The sequence below is a fragment of the Panthera uncia genome, chromosome D1 (assembly GCF_023721935.1).
Source record: "Panthera uncia isolate 11264 chromosome D1, Puncia_PCG_1.0, whole genome shotgun sequence".
Classification (NCBI taxonomy): Eukaryota; Metazoa; Chordata; class Mammalia; order Carnivora; family Felidae; genus Panthera; species Panthera uncia.
The window spans coordinates 55900138-55923405 of NC_064808.1; the positions used below are offsets into that span (position 1 = coordinate 55900138).

The following is a 23268-nucleotide window of genomic DNA, read 5'->3' on the forward strand; positions in this document are numbered from 1 at the left end:
CTGCTACTCAGAAGCCCCATCCCTCACCTGGAGATTTTCAGCAAGCTCTAGAAAGCTCAAGGTCACACACGTATGAATGGATGGACACGCGGATTCTGCTTCTTGTTCTCTGATTTTTGCACAAGGGTGCCTCCAGGACAGGTCTGGGCAGCTCTGAACAGGTCTCGCTAGGAATAGCCTTGCCCCACCTTCCTCTCTTCTAGAAAGCTGGGCCCAGGAGCCAAGCGTGAGCTCTGGTTATTGTCCTTAGGTTTCCCAGACACGTCCCAGTGCCGGGGAAGGGGTGTGTGTGTTTTCTGGCTCAGTTGATATCATCCTGGCAGATGTGGCACCTTCACAGGCAGATGTGGTGTTCCTGTGGACTGACCTCCCTACACTTTCTCTATGGGGGATTTCAGGGGGTGGGCGCGGCGTGTCTGCTGCAGGCGCAGCTGGGTGTGTGAGAAGCGGAGGAGTCAGGGAGATACGTGTGTTGACGCTCGCCAGGCTGGCACAGAAGAAGGGGAAATAATAGGTGGAGGAGGGATTTAGTGCAAAAACAACTTCATTCCCAGCTTTACAGATACATTTGCTGAGTGCCAGTTGTGTACTCTGGCCCCTGGCCAGGTAAGCTCAGGACCAATCACCTGGGAACCAGCCCCGCTCATGGGGTTGGTGTCATTATGCATCTGTGTCTTTATAAAGTGTTTGTGGATGCTATAGCAATTGAAGGAGGAGGTATCTGACTCAGCCTTGAGGTCAGGACTTGGATGGGGGATGTGGGCGTTCCAGCCAGGAGGCACATCTAGAATAGTCTAGTCCTGATTACACCTGGGGAACTTGTTAAAGGTAAGACTCCTGGGTCACCTTCCCACCCCACCCTGTGGTAGTTTTAAGTTGGTCTTGGGTATTTTTGACAAGCACTCTGGTGATTTTGATGAGAATCTTGTGCTGAGAAGCACAGGAGTAGCCCTGACCATAACAACAACAATAATAATAATAATAAATCACAACAGTAACAGTAAGATGAGGAAGATGAGCAAACTCCTATATAGCACATACTCTGTGCTGGCACTATTCTAAATGCTTTACATGAGTCAGTTTCTGTGATTCATCACCTGTGATATAGGTACTACTGTCTGTATTTTACAGAGGAAGACACTGAGGCACAAAGACGTTAAGTAATTTGCCCAAGGTTGTTATGTTAGTAATGGGAATTCAGACTCAATGGTCCATTTCCAAAGTCCATAACATCGACCACTACACCCAATGCCTGGGTAGTTGAAAAAGCTAGGTCCAAGAAGGGTCAAGGTCAAATGCGATGTAACTGGCAAAGCCACCACTGAAGCCCAGGTCTCCTGACTCTTGGTCCAAGTCACCTCACGTCTCAGAAGCCAGTCCCACGATGGTAGGATCCTGATCCTAACATCACTATGGTCTTCTCTTTCAGGTGGTATCAGCCTGACCTCAAAGGACCCCCGATGGGTGGGTGCCTGGTGGCTGGGCTTCCTCATCTCCGCTGGTGCGGTGGCCCTGGCTGCCATCCCCTACTTCTTCTTCCCCAAGGAGATGCCCAAGGAGAAGCATGAACTTCGCTTTTGGCGAAAGGTCTTGACGGTCTCAGACTCACCTGTCAGCAAAGTAAGCCCCCTTCACATCCCCACCCGAGTCCAGGCTCCAGCCCTACCTACTTGTTCTCCTTTGTAACCTTAAACTTCATCCCTCCCCGGCACTGCACTTCACAACTTGCAAATCCATTCCTGTCCAGGCTCCACAGCATCCGCCTACAGCCCCACGCAATGAGTATGTCCGGCCCCTTCCACAGCTGAGGAGATTAGGGGCCAGAGGAGGAAATGACCTTCCCAGGCCACAAGGCCACTGAGGGCATCACTGGGATGAGAACCCCAGCCTCTCTGATCCCATGCCCTGTCTCTAAACACTACACTTTCCACCTCTTTGCTCATCACTTCATGGTTTTTGTGAGTTCTAACCGTGCTGTGCTGGAGCAATATTGAGAGCTAGGGGGAGGGGAGAATGGGTGGGAGGGTCTGAGAAGACTTCTCTGAAGGGGTGGAAATTGAGGTGGACTTTGAAGGATGGTGGGAGCCTAGAGAAGGGCGTTCTAGGTGTGGACACAGTAGGCCAAAGAGTTCAGCTGTTGAAATGAATCTGGCCTTTTTAGAAGCAGTGAGGGGACAAACACACATTGAGTGCCTCCTCTAGGCCAGATGTCAGGCCGACACTGGAGCTCAGCACATGGCTTCTACCCTTAAAATAGGCATGGCCTAGTGGGGACAGAGATTCATAGATAAGTAACAAGCCATGAGGTGCTGGAGGACATCTCGCTGAAACCCCTGCTTGGCTGTGGGGCAGGTGGTCTTTCCTCAGAAGAGACCCACTGGGCAGATCAGATGACTGGTCGGGGGGTCTCCTTGTTTTCCACAGACTCACCAACACACGAGACCCTAAAAACAATACATTGGCTCCAAAGCACAAAAGAAAATGACAAAATAGAAACGTTTCATAAAAGTTCAATATACAAGTAATGTCAGCTTGATCAGGTTTTCTTTAATACTCACACACATTTCATGACATTCTGAAAATCTGTACATTTGATTTTCTTGTTTCCCAAGTTCTCACACACACAACGTTTCTGTGACCAAATGTGTGGAGTTCTTCATGCCGATCAGTTCTCGGCAATACCCACAAGGTGTCCCACTCAACCCTGACACTGTCTACCTGGAGGTAGCATCTGATCCCACAGGTTAGGGCTCAGACTCACAGTTGAAGTCCCACTTCATTTGCAGACAATAGGCTCACCCCCTGGTTACCCACAACTTCTGTCCTACTTGGCTACAAATCAGGTTCCCACAGCCCCCTTCTTGGATTCCATGATTTTCTAGACTAACAGCTCACAGAACTCAGGAAAGGACTTACATTTACCAGCTAATTATGTAACAAGGGATATGATAAAGGGCATTGCTGAACAGCCAGATGAGATTACATAGGGCAGGGTCTGGGAGGGTCCCCAATGCAGGAGCTTCTGTCCCTAGTGGAGTTGGGGTGTGTCACACTCCTGGCACGTGGATGTGTTCGCCAACCTCAAACCCCATACTATTAGGATTTTTGGGGGGCTTTCTCCATATAGACATGATTGTCCTTAACTCCATTACCAGCCCCTCTCCCCTCCCTGAAGAATTGGGGGTGGGGGTGGGGGGGCCTGAAAGTTCTAAGCTTATAATCATGGTTTGGTCTTTCTGGTGACCACTTCCCATCCAGGAGCCCACTGAGAGTCATCTCATTAGAACAAAAGATGTTCCTCTCATCCAGGAAATTCCAAGGGATTTAGGAGCTTGGTGATAGATGCTCCGGGCCCTTAGGAAATTATACAGATCTTAGGGCTCCATGTCAGGAACTGGGGTCAAAGACTAAGTATTAGAAGATTCTCCTAAGCACTCTTATTTACAAGAGTTTTAGGAGCTCTGTGTCAGGAATATATATATATATATATATATATATATATATACACACACATATATATTTGCTTATTTTTTTATGTTTACATATTTCTTATTAGTAATTGTGGAGAAATCACAATCATAAATTATTTGTTGCTAAGTAGTTCTAATTTCAAAGAGATGATTTGTAAAAAAGACTGTTGAATATTTTGCAACAAGAATAATTCTATTTCATGAGGCAGGTCGGTGCATTTGAATATGCTTGCTGTGATGTGAGCAAGAAAGTTTGGCCCTTGGAGAGAGGGCTGAAAATGTCTTCACCTAGAAAGGCTAGAATTTGAGCCCAAGTCTGTCTGACCCCAAACTTGGCTGTTCTACCAGCACCGCCCCCACCACCACCACTGGGCAGAGGGTATATACATGGGACACCAACGAGAATTGATATTAGAACAGCCAATAGGGGCCAGAACAGGAAAGGCCTTGCCTGCCAGCTTCAAGAGCAGCCGGCAGCCCTGAAAGGAGGGTAAACAGGGGTCCCGTGGCTCTATCACTAGGTTCTAAGCTGAGAAAGGGACAGAGGAAATGTGTGGGCATGGCTGGAGGTGGGGAGACTGATGCAGCAGCCATGGCTGTGGTCCAGGTGGGAACCGGTGCATTGGCAGTGAGGCAGGCCAAAGGGAGGAGTCCAGGAGCCTCCCAGGAGGAAGACTGCTTGGGCCCCGATGCTGCTTTGCTATGGGGCATCCAAGATGGTGCAGGGCTGGGCTGATGCTGGGCTTGGAGGCAGGGGAAGGCAGGCCCTGCAGAGGGACCAGTTTCACGGGAAGAAGACAGCTTAAAGTCACACATGGCACTTACTAGTTCTGCCTAGCTCAGGCCAGAATTTGAATGAGGTAAGGATTCCTAGAACTTGGAGATGAGTTCTTAGAAGTAGGGGTAGTCATAGAGAAAGAGAAGAACCTGGGTTTTTGGTTATGGGCAGTCTCCAAGTTGGGCCTTAAATCTGAGCAGAAAACAACCACTTGAGCCATGGGGTGGCATCTGTGGGAGAAGCAAGGGTGAGGCATGTGTCAGTTGTGTGACCTTGAGCCAGTCATTTCCCCATTCTGTTCTGTCATGGAAGACACTGAGGTTGGATTCCTGGAGCAATATACTGTGTGCCTCGAAGTCTAAGAAGGCACAGTTTTTGGAGTTGAAGCTGCTGTGATGCAGAGATTTGGGTTTTAAGAGCTGCATCTCTGTGATGCTTTGAAACCCTGGCTCCCCGGCTGTGAACCTGTCTGGCTGTCTGGATTCATTCTGTCAGCACATTGGGGATGGGGAGTGAGGAAGGAAGGGGGTGAGAGGTTCTTAAAAAAGAACCGAAGGCTGAGAACATGATGATCTGCTTCCAGCAGCTCTCAGGCAATAAATATTGATGTGGGAGGAATTGTTCCCCCGCCTCCTTGAAGCTGCCTTGGCCAGCTCCGCTCGCAGTTACTCAGACTGGCCCAGCCCACTCAGGCCACTGAAGAGGAGGTAGATGGACGAAGAGGAAGGGCCCAATTAGGCAGAACTGGCAGCCAGAAAGTCCAGGCCCACAGACATGGGAAGTGTAGCTTCTGTAGAGAGCGGGAACAGGCTGGGGGAAAAGTGAAGGGAGGCTATTTCTCACATCCCTTCAAGCATCTTCTCCCAGGCTCAGGGGTCCCCTAAATACCCTCCTATAGCAAATGCAGTTTTTAAAGGTGGTGTGATGGTATGTAATATAAGGGTTGTGTGACCCGGCGAAGGTCTCTGACCTCAGTCTCCTTATCTCTAAAATGGGCAGAAGATTGGACAAGGGTTTACCAGATTCGAGGACGTCTTCTTCTCCTCGAGAATGGCTCCCTATCTCTGGAGCAGTACGTGAGCCCTTTCCCTGTGGGAGAAAAGGGTGCCGTCCACAGCCTCTGCCCCAAGAAGCTCTCAGGTAATGAAGGAAGGCCAGACTCAGACAGGGGGATGACTGACTGACAGCTCAGGTTTCTCCAGGGTCGGTGCTTAGAGTTCTCTGCCTACAGGGAGGGGAGCATGAACAGTCTCCACAGAGAAGACTATACAATGGTAGATGGGGGAGGCTACACGGACATGAAGGGGCAAAAGCTCTGCTTGCCTGCCTTTGATTCTGCCCATGTGTCTGTGGCCTCCTGGTGACTACCAGACATCCTTCTCAAAGTGAACCAGGGCAGGTCTTACCTTTCTGCAAGCCACAGTCACCCTGTCTATAACCAGACAGTCTCTAAGTCAAGCCCCAGGACTCCTGGCAGATGGCTCTCTAGAGCCTGTGGAGTAGAAATGGCCTCTCAGGGGCTCCCCAGCAGGTCATCTGGTCCCATTAGGACCCCATTCAATCAGCAACACTCCTTTGCCCTCCACACCCTCAGGTCCCTCTTAGTGCCTACCCTTGGGTCTAGGCAAGGGGCTGACAAAGGTCTCATCCTTCGAGATCCCTTGTCCCTGCCCAGCCTCTGAGCACCGCTGGCTTCTGTCACCTTCTCTCGGTTCCAATTTCCCAGGAGTCTCCATGTCTGTCATTCTAGGCTGTCTCTCAGAGTCTGGGATTCTAATATTGTAAAGTTCTAAATTTTGTATTTCTAGTAAAGATTCTCAAGTACTTGTGTTCTATTATTCTAAGATTCTATGCCTCATATGGTCTGTGACTCCAAAAATTCATATTTCTACATGGTTACAATTTGGGCCTATGAGTCTAGGAGTCTGTGAAATCTGTTTCCTCCCAATTGTTAACCTGATGTGCTTCTTTGGGAGAATGGTCAAGGATGGGGACAGGAGTGGGCAGTAGCAATGGCCCTTAAAGCCTAGGACTTACGGCCAGCTAGGAGGCTTCTGTTCCCTTTGGACTTTGTGCTCCTTTTACAGCCCCTGTGAGGTCCAAGGTGACTTGTGTCTCTCTTATGCCTGGTACCTCTCCCTTGCAGTAACTGCCAGCAGCCTAGGCTGGCTCATGTCCCTAGCAACCCAGGCCTTGTGACTACCCCCCACCCCCACCCCTCCTCAACTCTCTAAGGTAGAAGGTCTTGTGTGATCATCCAGTTCAACCCCCACTCTATCTTACAGATGGAGGGATTCAGGCCCAGAGAGGGTCAAGGTTGTTCCCAAAGCTGGACCAGTACCACCCCACCTTGCACCAGTCTATATAAGGCCAGGTCTTGGCCCAAAGGGCTATAGTGAGTCCTCCCCGCTTCATGGCCTGGTGTAGATCAGAGCTTCCTCAAACACTGAGGCTGGAAGGCACTTTGGGGTGACCTGCTTGAGTGGTTTCAACAGAACCCCAAAGGTGCCACCGTAGGGAGAACCCCAAGGGTGCCACCATATGGAGATTGAAGAGAGGTGTCCCCAGTAGAACTAAGGGCCTTCCACCTCCCTGAACACACACGTGCACATGCACGCGCGCATACACACACACATACACACACACACACACACACACACTTCAATCAGACAGATTCTACTTTTATGTGTTTTTGTACCAGTCTTTGGAGTGAGGTTTCAATTGGGGAAAAGGTTTTGCTGCTAAAAACCCAGTTTTCAAAACACCGATCTAGTCCAATACCTCCGTTTGACTGTTGAGGAGACTGAGGCTAAAGAAGAGAGCTGACTGAAAGCTGATCTGGCCCAAGAGTTTCCTTGGTGTCTGAGGTGTCTGAGTGCCGGCCTACCGGGAGGCCAGCAACAGGAGTTAGACATATGGTGTCTGTACCAAACCAGCCTGGGTATGAATCCTGCCTCTGCACTTACAATTCTGCAATCCATAAAATGGGTATAATCACAACGTTCACATCTTGGGGGTTTTGTAAGAATGAAACAAAGTGTGAAGTGGGTTGTTCAATGCCTGACAACCAGGAATGCTTGTTCTTAGTATCTTTCTCTGCTCCAGCCAGCTCTTTAGAGTTTTGAAAAATAATGGAAAAATTATCTTTTTTTTCTAATATTCTTCTTACAGCTCACACCAAATTCACGTACAGTGCTAATAAAAGAGTGGGGAATTAGGCTGACATCTATTGCCTACTCTGTACCATGCATTGTTCTAAGCCCTTGGTATGTATTATCTCATTTAATCCTTGTAATCCACCCATGAAGTAGATGCAGCTATTACCCCCATTTAACACCTGAGGTGCCGAGTTACAGAAAGATTAAATAACCCGACCACATGGCTAGTGAATGGTGGAGCTGGGATTCAGACCCAGGAAGAGCATTGCAGGACCTGGGCTGAATCGCTCAGCCGAGACCAAGAAGCAAGAAAATAGAAACAGCAGCAAAATTTGCCAGAATGAGAGAGAGAAACATAGGAGCATGGACCACAAAGATGAAGTCAGTTGTTATAACTGAACCACTTATTTGGTTCTGAGCTTTCTGGTAGTCAAAGGGAAAAGAGAGGCATGGCCTGTTGCACGGATCTCAATACGAGAAAGCCCGAAGCATGTCACAATCTTCTGTGAAGCTCAGATCTCTAGGCACTCTGCTAGAAACACGACCTCCCTCCCGCAGCAGGTAGGAAGTCTAGCAGATAACCCCATTCCCTGTGGCTGCTTGCCGTGGCCACCTGTGATGGAAGCTGAGGGCATCACCTGCCAGGATCAGCGTGGCTCCATGGGGCTGGGGTCACAGCTCCACATAGAGCTTTCCAGGAACCCAGCTTCCTCTGAGGATGACTCCCTGGAGGCCTGGCAGACAGGGTCCTTTCATGTGGGGGACCACACATGGTGTCCGATGTCCTGCAGGCTTGCAGCAGTCAACACACGGCCCCGAGAGGGGAAGTTCTAACCAGGTCACTAGTGCAGGCCTGCTGACCTGGGCAAACCACAACCAGATGTGTCCAACTCCAAATCACAAGGCTTTCGGTTTCAGGAGCTGGCTCTTAGTCAGGAGTTCTCAGAACAGATCTGGAGAGAGAGGCGGGAACTTGTGGAGAACACAGGACTGGAGCTAGGTCAGTGCTCCCAGTACCTACCAGATAAGGCCCAAGTAAAGTCCCTTAGCATGGCGCTCCCAACCGCCCAGCTCCTGCCCCAGCAACTCTTACCCATAGTCAGGATGGCTTCCCCATCACTTTGTGCACTGATAGACCCCTTGCCCCAGCCACACTCCTGCTAGACTATGCCCTTGCTTCAAATAACCTCTTCCTTCCAGTCCACAAATCTCAAACGTCACTTCTCCTGGATGCCTTCCCTGACCTCCCAGCTCCTGAAGGTCTGCCCCTCCCCTCTTGTCTCCAAACCCCATGCTCTTTTTCACAGCATGAGACAGTGTGGTACTATAGGACCCACATTTGAGAACCTGCTCTGCCCATTGCTCCCTAGGTGACACTTCCCCTTCTGGGGCCTCAGTTTCCTTTTCTGCAAAATAGGTGCGGTAATAACCCCTTCACCAGACTGCTATGGGAATCAGATGACACAGTGGATGTGAAAGTGCTGGGTAGACCATATCGGGTTGTACAGGCAGACACTGTGGTTGACTCTACTGTTTACATGAAAACAAGGAACTCACAAGGTTCTGCCTGTCCAAAGGTCGAGCCTGTCCTTCCATCCCTGATAAGAAATGCTGGGAAGTTAATAGTTTACCTTAGCCCTTCCTGCTTCCTGCTTCTGTTTCTGGGAAGTACCCCAGGCCTAGTACCCCTCCCTGGGGTCCCAGGACCTTCCTGCACCGCCCTCCATAGCTCAGCTAGGACTAAGAAAGGCGTAAGGAGATTCCCTGATTTTCTTAAAGACAGTGTGTCCAAAAGAAATATTATGTGAACCACATATGTAATTCTAAATGTTCTGGCAGCACATTCGAAAGTTAAAGACATTAATTTTAATAATTAAGTTAACCCACTATATCTAAAATATTCTCATTTTAGCACATCGTAAATATGAAAAAAACTAATGACGAGGTATTTTCCCATCTTTTTCATACGAAGTCTTTGAAATGAAGCCTGTATTTGGTATTCATGGCACATCTCAGTTTGGACAAGACATAATCCTGGTGCTCAGTGACCACACATGGCCGGTGGCTGCTGTGTCAGCACAACTCAAAGGTATAAATGAATAACAGGCCCCCGGTAACTTACCCAGAGTGGGTAAGACCCAAAGTGTGGGCTCTCAGGCCCCTCCACATAACACCACAAAGGTGCCTCCCAATTCTGCCTGTCTTGCATCAGGGCCTCCAACTCACAGGGCTTAGTGGATAAAGCATGAGTTTTCTACTCAGGTAAGCTTGAGCTCAGATCATAGTTCTGTGCAATGTTGAGCAAGTTACCTCACTTCGCAGCTTCTTTGCTCAGGTGTGAAGTGTAAGACCCCTTCCTTTGCAGGTCCCAGGGAGGATGGAGCAGGAGCCCACATACTGGTGGCCTGGAATATCCTGGAATCCCCATTCTGCTAGGCCCCTGGGGTACTCAGTGTGGACGTTTTGCCCTATTCCGAACCAAACTGAACCCACTTCTGAGCAGTGTACAAGCTTGCCTACATCACATTAGCATCTCCTTTTGATCTCATTTTTCTTCCAAGAGGCCAGCATTGGCCGCACCCATTGCCTGTTAGAGACATCTGTTGCGTTTCTTCTTTTCATGGATATTTATCAGATGCCCACTATTTTACCTCAGGCCCTATGCTAGGCACCAAGGTTTCAACAGAGAATAAGATAAAGATGATCCCTGAGCTCTTGCAGAGCTCAGAGCCCAGCAGAAGAGAGACCCTGAACAAGGTTTGACTTGGACGTACATGTATATGTAAGATCGTTATTTTCTCTTCAAATCAACTTACCTTCTACTCTGAATGCCCATCTTGCTGGATTAGCAAGACACTCAACTTCAGCCTTTCTTAGGGTTCCCCCACCAAGGTGAAGCAAAGGTCCTGAGGTCTTACAGGGTGTTGAGGCACCAGAGAGGTCTCACCCCCAGCCAGCAGGCCTGTTCAGAGCCAAGAATAAATGGAACACTGCTGGCCCCTATTGCTCCCAATGAGGTGACAGCCCCATACCCTCTTCTCTTTCAGAGTGTTTCCGCACCAACAGGCATATCTGGGCAGAATGTCTGGCATCCAGCTGACTGCCTGGGTTGTGTGTCTTCCAGGGTGAAGATTCTCCCTCTGAGCAGAGTCTGCAGGAACCTCTAGAGAAGCAGGATGGCCTAGTCCAGATTGCACCAGACCTGACTGTGATCCAGTTTATCAAAGGTACGAGAGCTCAGGCCAGGATACGGGGAAGGGGGACCAGAGGGGCATTTGAGGCTGCACGGGATCCAGCCCCTTCCTGCCCTTCTTGATTTATCTTTCACACCTACAGGCCCCTCATGAGCACCATATGCTCCTGTAAGTCTTTGCTTATATGATCCCCTCTGGCTGGAACATCAGTTTTTATTGCTATCTATCAAAATCTTCCTTGTCCCTCTAGGTCAAGCTCAAGTGCTACTCCTCTCCTTCCCCCAACAAGCCTGGCTCTCCCTCCTCTCAGCTCTCTGAACCCTCAGGGCCAATAATCCTTGCTCTGCTTCTCTCAAGGACTATTAGGAGAAGCAAATGGGGTGATGAATGGAAAGCCTTTTGTATAATATAAAAAAAAAACAACTTATATAAGGTGCAATTATTATTTCGATTACCACCCGTGCCCTATTGCTATTATTCTGACCATGTCCTGGGACAGTAAGTTGAGCTGCCTATGGTTTAGGAGGGTGATAACCACAGGGTTTGCTTCAACACCCATCCCTGCCCCCACTGAGGACTTTTGAAAGAGGAAGTAAATTAGGCCCAATTCTTGGAAGTGTGTCCTAAGACTTGTTGTTGGGATGCCAGTAATCCAGCCCCCAGTTCTTCAGTATCCCCAGGACATGTGGGCGGGGGGGGGGGGAGGGAGCTGGACCCCATGGGGCTGGGCCTAGAGACAGGAGGGGCTTTGACTTCCTAACCTCAGATTACCCACAGCTGCTGGAAGGCCCCAGCACACTCTCCATAGGAGAGTTTATTAATCACTGCTTTGGCTTCTGCCCAAAGGGAAGCTGGGGCCAATCACTGAAATTGGATCCTGGAATGGGTGTCCTGGGCAGATAGTCTCTGGCTGTTTCAGCTTCTCCATGAGCCTAGAGGAGATTGAGGCAGGGCTAGCCATAGGCCCTGAAGTTGGTCAGCAAGCTTGACTTCTGAGCTTTACTGCTGAGTTCTGGGGAGACCATTGTGACCTGAGGTTTGGCCTTGACCATATGGGACCATGGGGGAGCCAGAAGGAGGAGGAATCATGGCCCTTAGCTGCAGGAGGCCTAAACTCTTAGGGGAAAACAGTCCCTGAGTTAGAGAAGGTCCTTGTCTGGGGGAAACATAGTCCCTGTGCTGGGAGAGATCCTATTCAATGAGAGAGACACAATCTCTGTGCTGGGGGGCGGGCGGGGGGGGGGCTGTCTAATGGAGGATACATAGACCCTGAATGGAGGGAGAAAATGCTTTGTCTAATGGAGGAGAGGTGGCCTCTGTGCTGGAGGAGGCCCTTGTCTGATGGGAGAGATACTATTGTTGAGTTAAGGGAGGCCCTTGACAAATGGGAGAAACATAGTCCCTAAAGTGAGGGAAGACCTGGCCTCTGAGCTGTGAGAGGCTCCTGTCTGATAAGAAAGACATGGTCTCTGAATGGGAAGAAGCCCTAGCTTATGTGATAGAGGAGACACTGTACTCAGCTAAGGGAGGTAGCTACCTAATGGAGGTGCCCCTGGAGTTCCCCTTTAGGTATCCCTAAGTGAAAGGCATAGCCCTGCCTCTAGGAATTTTCCATCTGTTCTAGGGATAGGCTGAAGATGTTGAAGAGAGATAGAGGATGGGTACAAAGTGCACTGCAATGATTAGCACAGGAGAATGGGATAGAAACAAGGAGACAGACCTCTGGAGTCAGGCAACCAGAGGGGGCACAGGAATGTGGGAGAGGCAGGGGAGGTAATAGCAGACAGAATGACCTTTACATTCGGAGTTAGGAAACCTCTGGAAACTCCTGGCCATGGCCTGGCCTCTCTAGGTGAACTTGGGTGAGTTCTATGGTACCGTCTGTACAATGAGGCCAGTCCTGGCCAGGGTAGCTCATGGGAGGGAAGGAGGCCAGAGCAGCTGTTTGGGGTAAAGGCCACATGTGATACCTTCTCATTCCAAGTGCTGGCTGAATGCGCTGCGTGGCAGGGACTCAGGACAGGAAGCAGGCCTGGGACAAGGAAGGGGGATTCCACAGCCCCAGCTCCTACCCACCCTGCCTAGATGATTTGTCTTTATTTTCTGGCGCCTAAGGAAACAGTTCCTGGCCTGGCCCAGAGGGCCAGAGGGCCAGCTGACTGTGCTCTGGCCATGCTCTAAGGACAGATAGAGATCTCAAGTGACAGAGGCCCTGGTCCTGCCACTGCAGGAACAAAAGGGACGCCCCACTTGGCCCAGAAGAGCCCCATGGCTGTCTTTCCCTACCAGTCCCTTTTGCTCCTCTGATCTTGGAAAGGCCTTTCCTCCTCTCTCCCCTACGCCTCCAGTTAACTTCCACCTCCCCTCCTGCAGGCAGAAACACGTCTTTTCTCTTTTGATGTTAGTGGAGAGAGAGTTGCGCATGTTAGAACAGGAAGCATTCTTGGCTGTCACCCTGGCTGCCCCAGCTGATGAAGGCCCCGAAGCTCTTTCAGACTTATCCCATGTTACATGCCCTTTGGGTTAGTAGATTTGCAGTGAGGAAACCTGTATGCTGGACATCAGTTTAGGAGCTAAAAGGAGACCGGGGAGGTCATCAAAGCCAGACCCGTCACTTCTATGCCTTTCTCCGTGCCTTTGTCCCTGCTGCGTCCCTATAGGGATTCCTTTTCCTTCAGACCCGTTCTTCAGGCCCTACCCCTGTCCTGCCTTGAGAAGCAACCCAGCACTGAGCCTGCTCAGTGTTCTCCTTCTCTGGAGGTCTTGGTCCTGCTCCAGCATCTTGATAGTTGATCATATATGGGCCTGTTTGTCCATTTGTTCATTCCCTCATTTATTCCATAAATATTTATTGAGCGTCTGCTATGCCCCAGGCTCTGGAGATTCAGCAATTAACATAACAGTCAAAAATCCCCCTGCTCTAAAAGAAGTTTATATTCTAGTGGAGCGACTAGAAACTGGCTGAGTGAGTGAAACATGTGGTATGTTAGGTAAAGTGCTATGGAGAAATATAACTATTTATGTTTTGTGCTGGGGACACCAGAGGGAAGACGAAGGGCCAGGTTGGCTTGGAAAGAGCTAGAGCAGGACAGGATGAAAAGGACTAAGTGGGAAAACTACGATGTGAATGGGTAGAAATGGAATGAGGTGGGATGAGATGAATGAACTAGAATCCAATAGAACTACATGGAATCAAAGTTTGGATAGAATCAAACGGAAAGAAGCATGATTAAATAGTGTGCAATCTAACTCAATGGAATGTAATGAAACTGAGTTTCAAAAGCAGAATAGAATTAAATGGACAGGAGTCCATTGTAATGGGATAGAAGCGAATGCAGTAGAATGAAATGAGATGGGATGGAAGGAATAGATCTGTCTAAACTGAACAGGGCAGGATGGGACAGAAATGAAAGAATGGCTGGCCTGCCCACTCTGACCTTCTCCCCGCTTCCCCAACAGTGTTCCCCAGGGTGCTGCTGCGGACCCTGCGCCACCCCATCTTCCTGCTGGTGGTCCTGTCTCAGGTGTGCATGTCATCCATGGTGGCAGGCATGGCCACCTTCTTGCCCAAGTTCCTGGAGCGCCAGTTTTCCGTCACAGCGTCCTACGCCAACTTGCTCATAGGCGGCCTCACCATCCCATCGGCCATTATAGGCATCGTGGTCGGGGGCATGCTGGTCAAGCGCCTCCACCTGGGCCCCATGCGCTGTGGAGCCCTCTGCCTGCTGGGGGCGCTGTTCTGCTTACTTCTCAGCCTGCCCCTCTTTTTCATGGGCTGCCCTACCCACCAGATTGCAGGCATCACCCACGAGCCTGGGTGAGTGTATGCGAGAGCGCGTGAGCATAAGCAGGCGGGGAGACGTGTCAGGGAGGGGGCCAAGACAAGGCCAGATGAATTAGGGGACCCATCTACCTCAAATCTCACTTTCCACCAGCACCTTCTCCTCCCCTCCCCACCTACCTTCAGAGCAGTGGGGCTTCTGTCTCCGGGTCTCCAGTGAAGGTGTTAGACATCACTAGAAGGGGCAGGGAACGTCACAGACAAGACAGTTTGGGTCTGCGGAGAGATGGAAGCCAAGGCAGGGCAAAGCCACTTGTGGGGATGGCATCTCCAGAGTGGCCAAGCCCTGTGAGCCAAGGGGAGGTGAGACAGAGGCCACGTCAGAGAGCAGGACCCAGCTCAGCCTGAGGAACACTTTGTTTCTGGCCAGAAGAAAGGCTGGCCTGGGAGCCTGCATACTCTCCATCCCTGGGAAAGGGGGGGCAGGAGTATAGAGAGAGGGGGTGAGCAGGGGGCTGGAAGCCATCTATCATGGATGCTGCAGAAGGGGCTTAAGCTCTAGGAAAGAGTTGGCTTACAGACCTCAAAGATTTGGGGTTTTTAGAGCCTGGCAACTAAAATTCTGTTGTCCCACGACCTTAAACCTTTATAGAGTTCTTTTTCCACATCTGGGCAGTACCAGGAGGAAAGCCTCTGATGCCTATCTCCCTTCTCCATCTCTTTGTCCCCCCACCCTGCCGCAGGCAAATGCCCTCTCCCAGTGAGGTCTGTCTTCGAGAGGATGTTGGAAGATACATTGCTGCCTCTTCAGAATGATTTCACTTTTCCCGGGAACTGCTCCAGGCTCAGGCTGGCCCAAGATGCAGCTAGAATTCCCCAGTTGTCTCCGTGCCCACCTCTCTCTGGGCACTTCCTCCCTCCACCCACATGCCATCTCTCCCCACCTGCAGGAGGCACAGCTCAGGGCCCAAAAATGCTCAGCTCTTCCCTCTGTCCCTGGTCCCACAATAAAACCTCTCCCGCATCTCCCTTTCCCTTCCCCTCCTTCCTTCTCCCTTCTTTTCCCATTGAGGTGACTCTGCTGCCTCCTGTCTGCAGAGCCCTTGTTCGAGGCACGGCTGGTGGAACTTTAGCCAGGCCCTCTAAAGTCCCCTGTTTGAGGAGCGAGCCAGAGCCTTTAAATGATTTGTAGAGTAAAGAGCAAATGGATATTTTAGCACCAGTTTTGCAAAAAGGAAATGGAAAAAAGTCACCTAGCACACATGCCAATTTCCCTTCCCTTCTGCCTCTCACCTTGATTCTGACATCTCATCTCACTGTGTTCTCCTCTTTGTGCAATTCACTCAACTGAGCTTTGGGCTCTAATTCATTGAAGAAGGCTTTTGGGACAAACTGAGCAAATTAAGGAAAATTTCTCATATTCCAGCCCAACTAATGATACTTACAGCTGCGAAGAACTGAGGGTCTCCCATGCTCCCAGCGTCCCGCCCAGTTCTTCCCATATTCTGTCTCATTGAATCTTCACAGGATCTCTGAGATGGGTCCTATCATTATCCCCATTTCACAGATGAGGATAGAGAGGCTCAGAGAGGTGAAGTCACCCACCCAGGGCTGTCCAGCTGGGAGGGGCCGAGCCTGAAGCCAGGGCTCTCCCCACAGGAGCAAGGCGCTGAGGAAGAGCCCCCAGCTCTCATCCACTCGGCCTTCCTGATGAGTGTCTGCCCCTGGATGGAGTCCCCTGGTGCAGCCTCAGTTCCAGCAGTGCCAGCCCATTCCCTCCCCTGCCTGGCAGAAAAGGAGGGAGAGATGATCTCCACACCCCGCCCCCCCCACCACACACACACTGTTGGAGGCAGACCCCTACCTGAGGGAAGGAGAAGGAGTAGAACTCACCTCTGCCCTGATGCTCTCCCACCCCGTCCCAACTCTGGCTACAGGCTGGCTGACTCAACGGTTGTCCTACTCACTTCCCCTGCCCCTGCTGGGCCTCTTCTCCAGGGAACCGGGATGGCACAAAGCTGGCCAGGCCTGCCACTCTGTCCATACCCACCCTAAGCCCACAGGACCACTCTGGCCTCCTCTGTAGCCTGGCCATAGGTTCCCTGGCAGGTTTTCTCCCTCTTAGTTATGAAGTCAGGTCACATTCTGAGTCCCAGGGGCCCCCTCTGCACCTCTCCCAGGGTGACTTACCCCTTGAACTCATCCTCTCTTCTGATCTCCTGCCCCTGTCCACCCCATCTTGCCCCAGCTGACTAGAGTGGGGGCACTCCTGGGACTTGGGGGCAGGCCCTCCAGAGGGAATTGGCGGGACTAAGTCCTGCAGTAGCCACAGTGAACAGGGTAGTGATGTGAGCTGAGAGGTTGTGAAACTACAGGATGGTGATAGGAGGGGGTCCCCAGCTGAGCTAAGGGAGACACTGAGGCCCAGTGAGAGGCAGGGACAGGTCAGTGATCCTGCAGCTAGTCAGGTGCCCTGACTGGTCCTAACACACATAACTAGAATTTTCTAAGAAGAGGAAGCAATCCAGCTCATCAAGAAAAAAGCACTTTTCACCTGAGACTAAATTCTGGGATGAGTTTATCTTGTGTTCCCTAAAGAAGGGCCACTGAAGAGTGGAGATGCTTGCAAAAATTCAAAGTCTTGTAGGCTGTTGGGGCTAGAAGGGGTCTCAGAGGCCTCCATCTGACCGTGCTCCCTGCTTCTCCCATTGGGAGGCCTCCCGCAGCTTCTAGTTCATCTCCCTGCTTGCACATCTCCATTGCAAGGTGCCCACCACTGCACCTTCATGGAACAGCCCTGACAGTGAACAAATCTCTGAGTGGAGTTGAAACATCTGGGCATCGCTCTTGGGGTGGGGAGCTGGGCTGCAGGGGTGAGGGGGCCAGGAATCCAGGCTAACTCTGCCGGCTTTCTCTCCCCCCAGCAACTTGCCTGGACTAGAACAGTTTCCAGCCTGCAGAGGGAATTGCTCCTGTCCATTGGACAACTTTAACCCTATCTGCGACCCCAGCACCCATGTGGAGTACCTCACACCCTGCCAGGCAGGCTGCACAAGCCGGGTGGTCCAGGAGGCTCTGGACAAAAGCCAGGTGGGTCCGGCCTCTGACGGCTCCCTCTGCCTCCCTGGGGCTCTCCGCCCCTCCCTGTCTTTGTGCACCCATCACACTCTCCATCTTTGAACATTCTCATTCTGTGGTTTTTCCATCTGTCTATCTGTTGGCCAGTCTGTCTCCTTCTGTTGGCCGATGTAGAACATTATTCTCACAATAAACTTTTATCGCCAGTCTGGGCCCAGCCATGGGCCAGGCCCCAGAGCACAGGGGTGAACCAGATCTGGCTCCAGCTGTCTGTGCAGGAGAGAGGCAAAAGGAAACAAGTCAGGAATTCCAGGGGTGGTGGTAGGCAGGAAAAAGGGTCCCCACAAGTACAGACAAGGATAGAAGAAGATACATCCTGCCTAGAAGGGTCCTGGAAGGCTTTCTGGGAAGTGGCCTTTGAGCTGGATCTTCAAGGATGAGTGAGCAAACTAGGAAAGGGCTTTCCAGGCAGGGGGAGCAGCAGAAGCAGAATCTGAGAGCGAGCACATGCACATGGCACACGCACACAGCGTTTCAAGAAACTGCAAAGAACTTGTTGGAGCAGAAGCATAAGGTTTCAAAGAGGGAAAGCGAGGCCCAGGCAAAGAAGAACCTTGAATGCCAGGCCACCAGTAGGGACCGTATCAAGAGAGTGATGGGGAGCCTTGGATAGGTTTTAAGCAGGCAAGTGACAGGGTCCGATCTGTGTCTGATCACACTTGAGACCACAGTGTGGAGGAAGGTGAGCAGAGTGCAGGCTAGGAGACAGGGAGACGGTGGGGAGGCTGGCACAGTGAGCCCGGTCGGTTAACAAGTCAGTCAACAAACCTTCGCAGAATCCCTCCTCTGTGCCAGGCCCTGTGCTGGGGACTGAAGACCCAGAGGCAAGAGGCCCTACCCTCAAGGGACTCCCAGCAGGGAAGAGAGGGCAGAATAATCATCAGCGTGCACTCTGTGAGCCTTAAAAAAGTCACCGAGACTAGCCACTCCTCTTTCCCTTTCTCCTCAGTACCCCCTAATGACAAATGAGGATAATATCAGCCTTCCTCAGGCCCCCAGGCTGTAGATTAACATGTGTGTATGTGTGTGTGTGGGGAGGTGCCGGGGGGGGGGGGTACAGTGTCAGGCTGGTCATTATGACACCATGTCCCTGTCTCCAGGGCTCCCCACCTTTGTCATGCAGAACCTCTGCCTTTGCATCCTGCTGGGTATCAGCATCTAAGCCCAAGGTTCCTCCAAGTAGAGAGACCTGGACCCCACGGCTAGTGCAGAGTAAAGCACCTGGTCAATGGGGTTTCAGAACCAACAGGAGCCACCTGGGCTGTGCAAACTGTATTTGCAATAATCATAATCCCAGGCCTTGGGCCTCCTTAGCACTCACTGTTCTTGCCTGGTTTGATCTCCCTAAGACCCTTCCAGAGGACCCCAGGCCCTGCCAGCTGAGGCAAGATCCCCAAGAGAACAGTAAACGTTTGTGGATATGGGCCCCTGAGCACTAAGGCCAGGCCACCCAGTTCGAATCCCTATTCTACCTATAACTGGCTCTGTTACCTTAGGCAAATTATTTGATCTGTGCCTCAGTTTCCTGGTCTACAAAATGTAGGTGATCATAATGAGTACCCACTGTATACTAGCCACTGTGCCAAATGCTTGCCTCAGCTGAATTCATTGAATAGCAAGTGAAGAGCCATATGACATAACCTACGAAAAGCACTTAGCGTGCCTAGTGGCTGGGACATTTTAAGCACTCGGTGATACACACTCCTGCTAAGTCCATTATACAGATGAGAAATGGAAGCCCAGGGAAGGATTAGGCATTGCCCAAAGCCTTAGTGCCAGAGCTGGGATTAAAACCCAGGGTTCTGGCCTCCCAGCCCAGCCCCCTCCCCAGAGCATCCTCAGAGGTTGTGTCTGGGTATAGTATTTGGGGGAAGGTGCAGCTGGGCCCTGGTCAGCATCAGGAACTGTCGCCCTGGCCTGGAATAGTCTCTGGCCTGCCTCTCCAGGTCGATGGTGAGCTCATGGGCTCAGGGCTGGGTCAGTCAGCGCCCAGCATGGCTACACTCAGTAACCATTTATGAACACGTAAAGGACCAGGAGAAAGATGGAAAGAGGTGGGTGCTTGGTGGGATCTGGGGCTCAGGGGGTAAGGCTGAATCCCCCTGGGGAGTGAGAATCAGAGGCAGCTGGAGAGACTGAAGTCATCCATAGGAAGAACTTCCTGCCAGAATTAGATGAATGTGAACGAGGGCTGGGAAAACCCCAAGAGAAAGGCCTCTCACTTTGTGTCCACCCCTGCAATCTTCTGCTCCCCAGAAAAGGCACGGGGGCAGGTGATTTCTCTTCCAGTAATCTTGCCTTCGCATATTTCTCTCCTTACCTGTCCCTCCATTGAAACTGGTGGGCTGCTTAGCCTGTAGACAAAGGTCCAAATGGTGTGTGCTCAGCCTTAGTGCGTGCAGGAGCTCTGTGAGGCAATGGAAAGAGCACCCAGTTACCCAAGCCTGAATCCCAGGTCTCTCTCTTTCTCTCTTTTGCCTTGCCCTAATTTTATCTATTAAATAGCTCTCAAATCAAAACCCTTTTCTGTATTCTCCGCCCCCTCCTCCTGCCTCCCTACCACTCTTTCCACATGGGGCATCTTGGCCTGTCTTCGCGCCCCCCACCCTCCCCCTCCCCGGGCCGTCCCCTCCCAGGGGCCAGAGCAGCTTTTGTACTGTCAGGTCTTGTCCCTTCCAAGCTTACAATCTTCCCAAGGCTCCCAGGGTCCAGCTCAGGGCCTCCCAACCCTTTCCACCATGGGAAGTGTCTGAGGCCGCCAGGGTTGGAGGTGAGAGGCTGCCCCAGGCCGACCAGACCCCCTCGAGGGCTGATGGGACCCATCCCTGCACACCTGTCTCCCAGCAGAGGCCGAGGGTCCCTGGGGCATCCGGTCAGAAACTCTGATCTATGGGGAAGAGAAGCCTAGGCTTCCTGGCTTGCTTTGCTCCTGTGAGGCGCCTGAGGGCACTGGCAGTCTAGACCACTTCTGAAAGAATCCTAGGCTGGAAGTTTTCCAGGCCACGGCAGGGGGTGGGAATTTGGGCTACAGTCAGACACACCCTTGGGCCAGCCTAGGGGCCATTCCTTACAGTTTGAAAAGGAGTCAGCTTCTACTCAGACCTCAGCCTCTGGAGGGGTCCCAGTTTTCTGGGGGTCTCCTAGTAGACTTCACCCTGGCAGGAGGGAGGGCTAAGATTTATCCTCTGGCCCTGAAGCCCCCAGACCTCAGAAAGCTGTACTCCCTAGTACAAGTTCCACAAGCATATCGCGGTCAAAGCTTATTTCCAGATTCTGCTCACCTCCCTGGATTCCAGGCTCTTAGTAATAACCCGAGTATTTTTCACTTTCTGCCAGCTCATGGATGCACTCAGGACAATGTTTTCAATACTTCATCCAGCATTTTAAGTTGCTGGCAGTATGATTGGCAGGGTGCTGGTGCACTGTGTTTCTGGAAACAGCAGTCCAGGTTCCTCTTTTGTGTCCCAAGCTGTTCACCATGTCTTCCCAACGCAATCCTGGAGCGCCTCCCCTCTGCCCTCTCCCGCGTGCACGCTCTGCCACAGGCTCACTGAAAGATTTGCTAGGTTCTTTCCTGCCACTTTCATGGGATTTTGCATTTGACCTTCCCTCTCCTCATTTCAGTTTTCCTCTTGGAAAACCCCTATTCATTCCTCAAGACCCAAATCCAACGCCCCTCTTCCAAGAAGCCTTCCTTGCCCTTCACGTGCTGAGCCAGGGTGCCCGCTGTGCTGTCTGCATCTCTCCATCCTTTTGGAGAGAAATTTCCATTTCCCCTTGAGAGTCTAGTCTGGAACCCAGTGCCCTGGAAGAGGAACGCTAGGCTGGAAAATCCGAGTTCCTTCCCCAAAACACTCTGTTACTTTGATTCCTTGTGCAGACAGTCGGGAATTTGGAACACTCTGGCATTACCAGGTGAAAGAAAGAGAGTGTGTGTGCACATGTGCGTGTGTGTATGTGACTGGGTGAGTGTGGATGTATGTGTGTGGGTGGGTGTGTGAGTGTATGTTGTGGGACTGTGGTGTGTGGGAGAGAGAGTGTGTGGTGTGTATGTGTATGATTGTGTGAGTGTGGGTGTATGTGAGTGTGGTGGGGCTGATGCTCTTCCAGGCCCCTCTCTCTTTTCTGTTCACCACTTCCCTCTCCCGGCAGCCTCAGCCCATGTGTGTGTGAACCGTGCGTGTCCAGGGTCGTGCTTGGCTGCAAGGGTCAGAAATCCCAGCCTCCAGCCAGCTCCACCCCAGCTGGCTCGTGCCCTTGGGGCCTTCTGGGGCCTTCTGGGGCCTTCTGGGGCCTGGGCCAGCTGTTTGCCCTTGGAGGCTCCTGAAGGCTTTTCTCTGCCCCCTCCCCACCCTAGGTTTTCTACACCAACTGCAGCTGCGTGGTAGGGGGAGGCCCTGTGCCCGCGGGCTCCTGCGACTCCGCCTGCAGCCACCTGGTGCTGCCCTTCATGTTCCTGGTCAGCCTGGGTGCGGCACTGGCCAGTCTCACCCACACACCCTCCTTCATGCTCATCCTAAGGTGAAAGCAGGGGCAGGCCACACCTGGTGGATACCAAGAAGTCCTTAACCCTAGGCAGGACAAGGAATCCTGAGGGAGGGGTTCCAAGAAGGAGGCCACTCGGGTGTGCTGGGCCCCCCGCAACAGGCCAGGCTCTCGCTGCCCCGTCTTCGTCCTCATGGCAACCTGCTAAAGTGAAGTTTCCTCCCCATTTACAGATAGGAAAACCGAGGCTCAGAGAGAGTCAGATGTCAGCCCCAGGTCTTGTCACAGCCGCTGGGCGGAATAGTACTGGTGCCAGCACCAGAGCCCAGGTCCTCACTTGCCTCAGGGGACGGGCGGCCACACCTAAGGCCCTGCCCTGGCCACCCAGGCACAGCAAGGAGAAAGTGGAGTGTCCCCCGACTCCCCGCCCCCACCCTACCTGTGATGAGTGGGCCACAGGAGGTACATCCAGAAAACCAAGCCCTGTAAGTTGTGGCTCATGAGCCTTCAAGTCAATAAGCACTTGCCTGTCCACTGTGGACCCAGCCCACGCAGAGCACTGTTTCTTGGTTCATGTTCTTTCTGGTCTTTGTCCTGAGGGTGCCTGCTGGGACCGACAAATTGTTACCTAAGGCCAAAGTCAGCATTCCTAGGGTGGGGGCTGGACTAAGGGGACCTCAGAGCAGGACAATTCTAAATTTTCATCATGTTGGGATTATTTTGGTTCCCCATCTGTTTTCTAGAAAATGAGAAGGGGGATGGAGACCCTCATAAACACAACAAGACATGTAGATCTGTAAAGCAGCCTGGCCAAAAGAAAGAAGGTAGAGGAATCAGATGCCCTGGCAAGGCAGCCCGTTTAAGAGGAGTTACTGCAGTGCTCACCGTTACTGTGTGCTCACAGATTCTTTTTTTTTTTTTTTAATTTTTTTTTTAACGTTTATTTATTTTTGAGACAGGGAGAGACAGAGCATGAACGGGGGAGGGTCAGAGAGAGAGGGAGACACAGAATCAGAAACAGGCTCCAGGCTCTGAGCTGTCAGCACAGAGCCTGACGCGGGGCTTGAACCCACGGACTGTGAGATCATGACCTGAGCCGAAGTCGGACGCTTAACCGACTGAGCCACCCAGGCGCCCCTCACAGATTCTGACCCTCTGACGCCCACCAGCTGTGGGGTCTTGGCCAAGTCAACCTGTCTAAACATTCATCAGTTTCCTTACCTGTAAAATGGGCCTGATGGCATAAACGACCTCATGGGGGTGA

The 23268-nt window shown here is 51.6% G+C and overlaps 1 protein-coding gene across 3 annotated transcripts in view; it reads left to right on the forward strand.

Moving 5' to 3' along the window:
* SLCO2B1 (solute carrier organic anion transporter family member 2B1) overlaps window positions 1-23268 on the forward strand; it is a 58479-nt gene that overhangs the window by 19724 nt on the left and 15487 nt on the right. For all 3 annotated transcript variants that reach the window (XM_049652400.1, XM_049652392.1, XM_049652384.1), the window contains exons 7-11: window positions 1430-1620; window positions 10531-10633; window positions 14060-14417; window positions 17306-17471; window positions 21877-22040. In XM_049652400.1, coding sequence (XP_049508357.1) covers window positions 1430-1620; window positions 10531-10633; window positions 14060-14417; window positions 17306-17471; window positions 21877-22040 — 982 coding nt within the window. The remainder of the gene's footprint in view (window positions 1-1429; window positions 1621-10530; window positions 10634-14059; window positions 14418-17305; window positions 17472-21876; window positions 22041-23268) is intronic.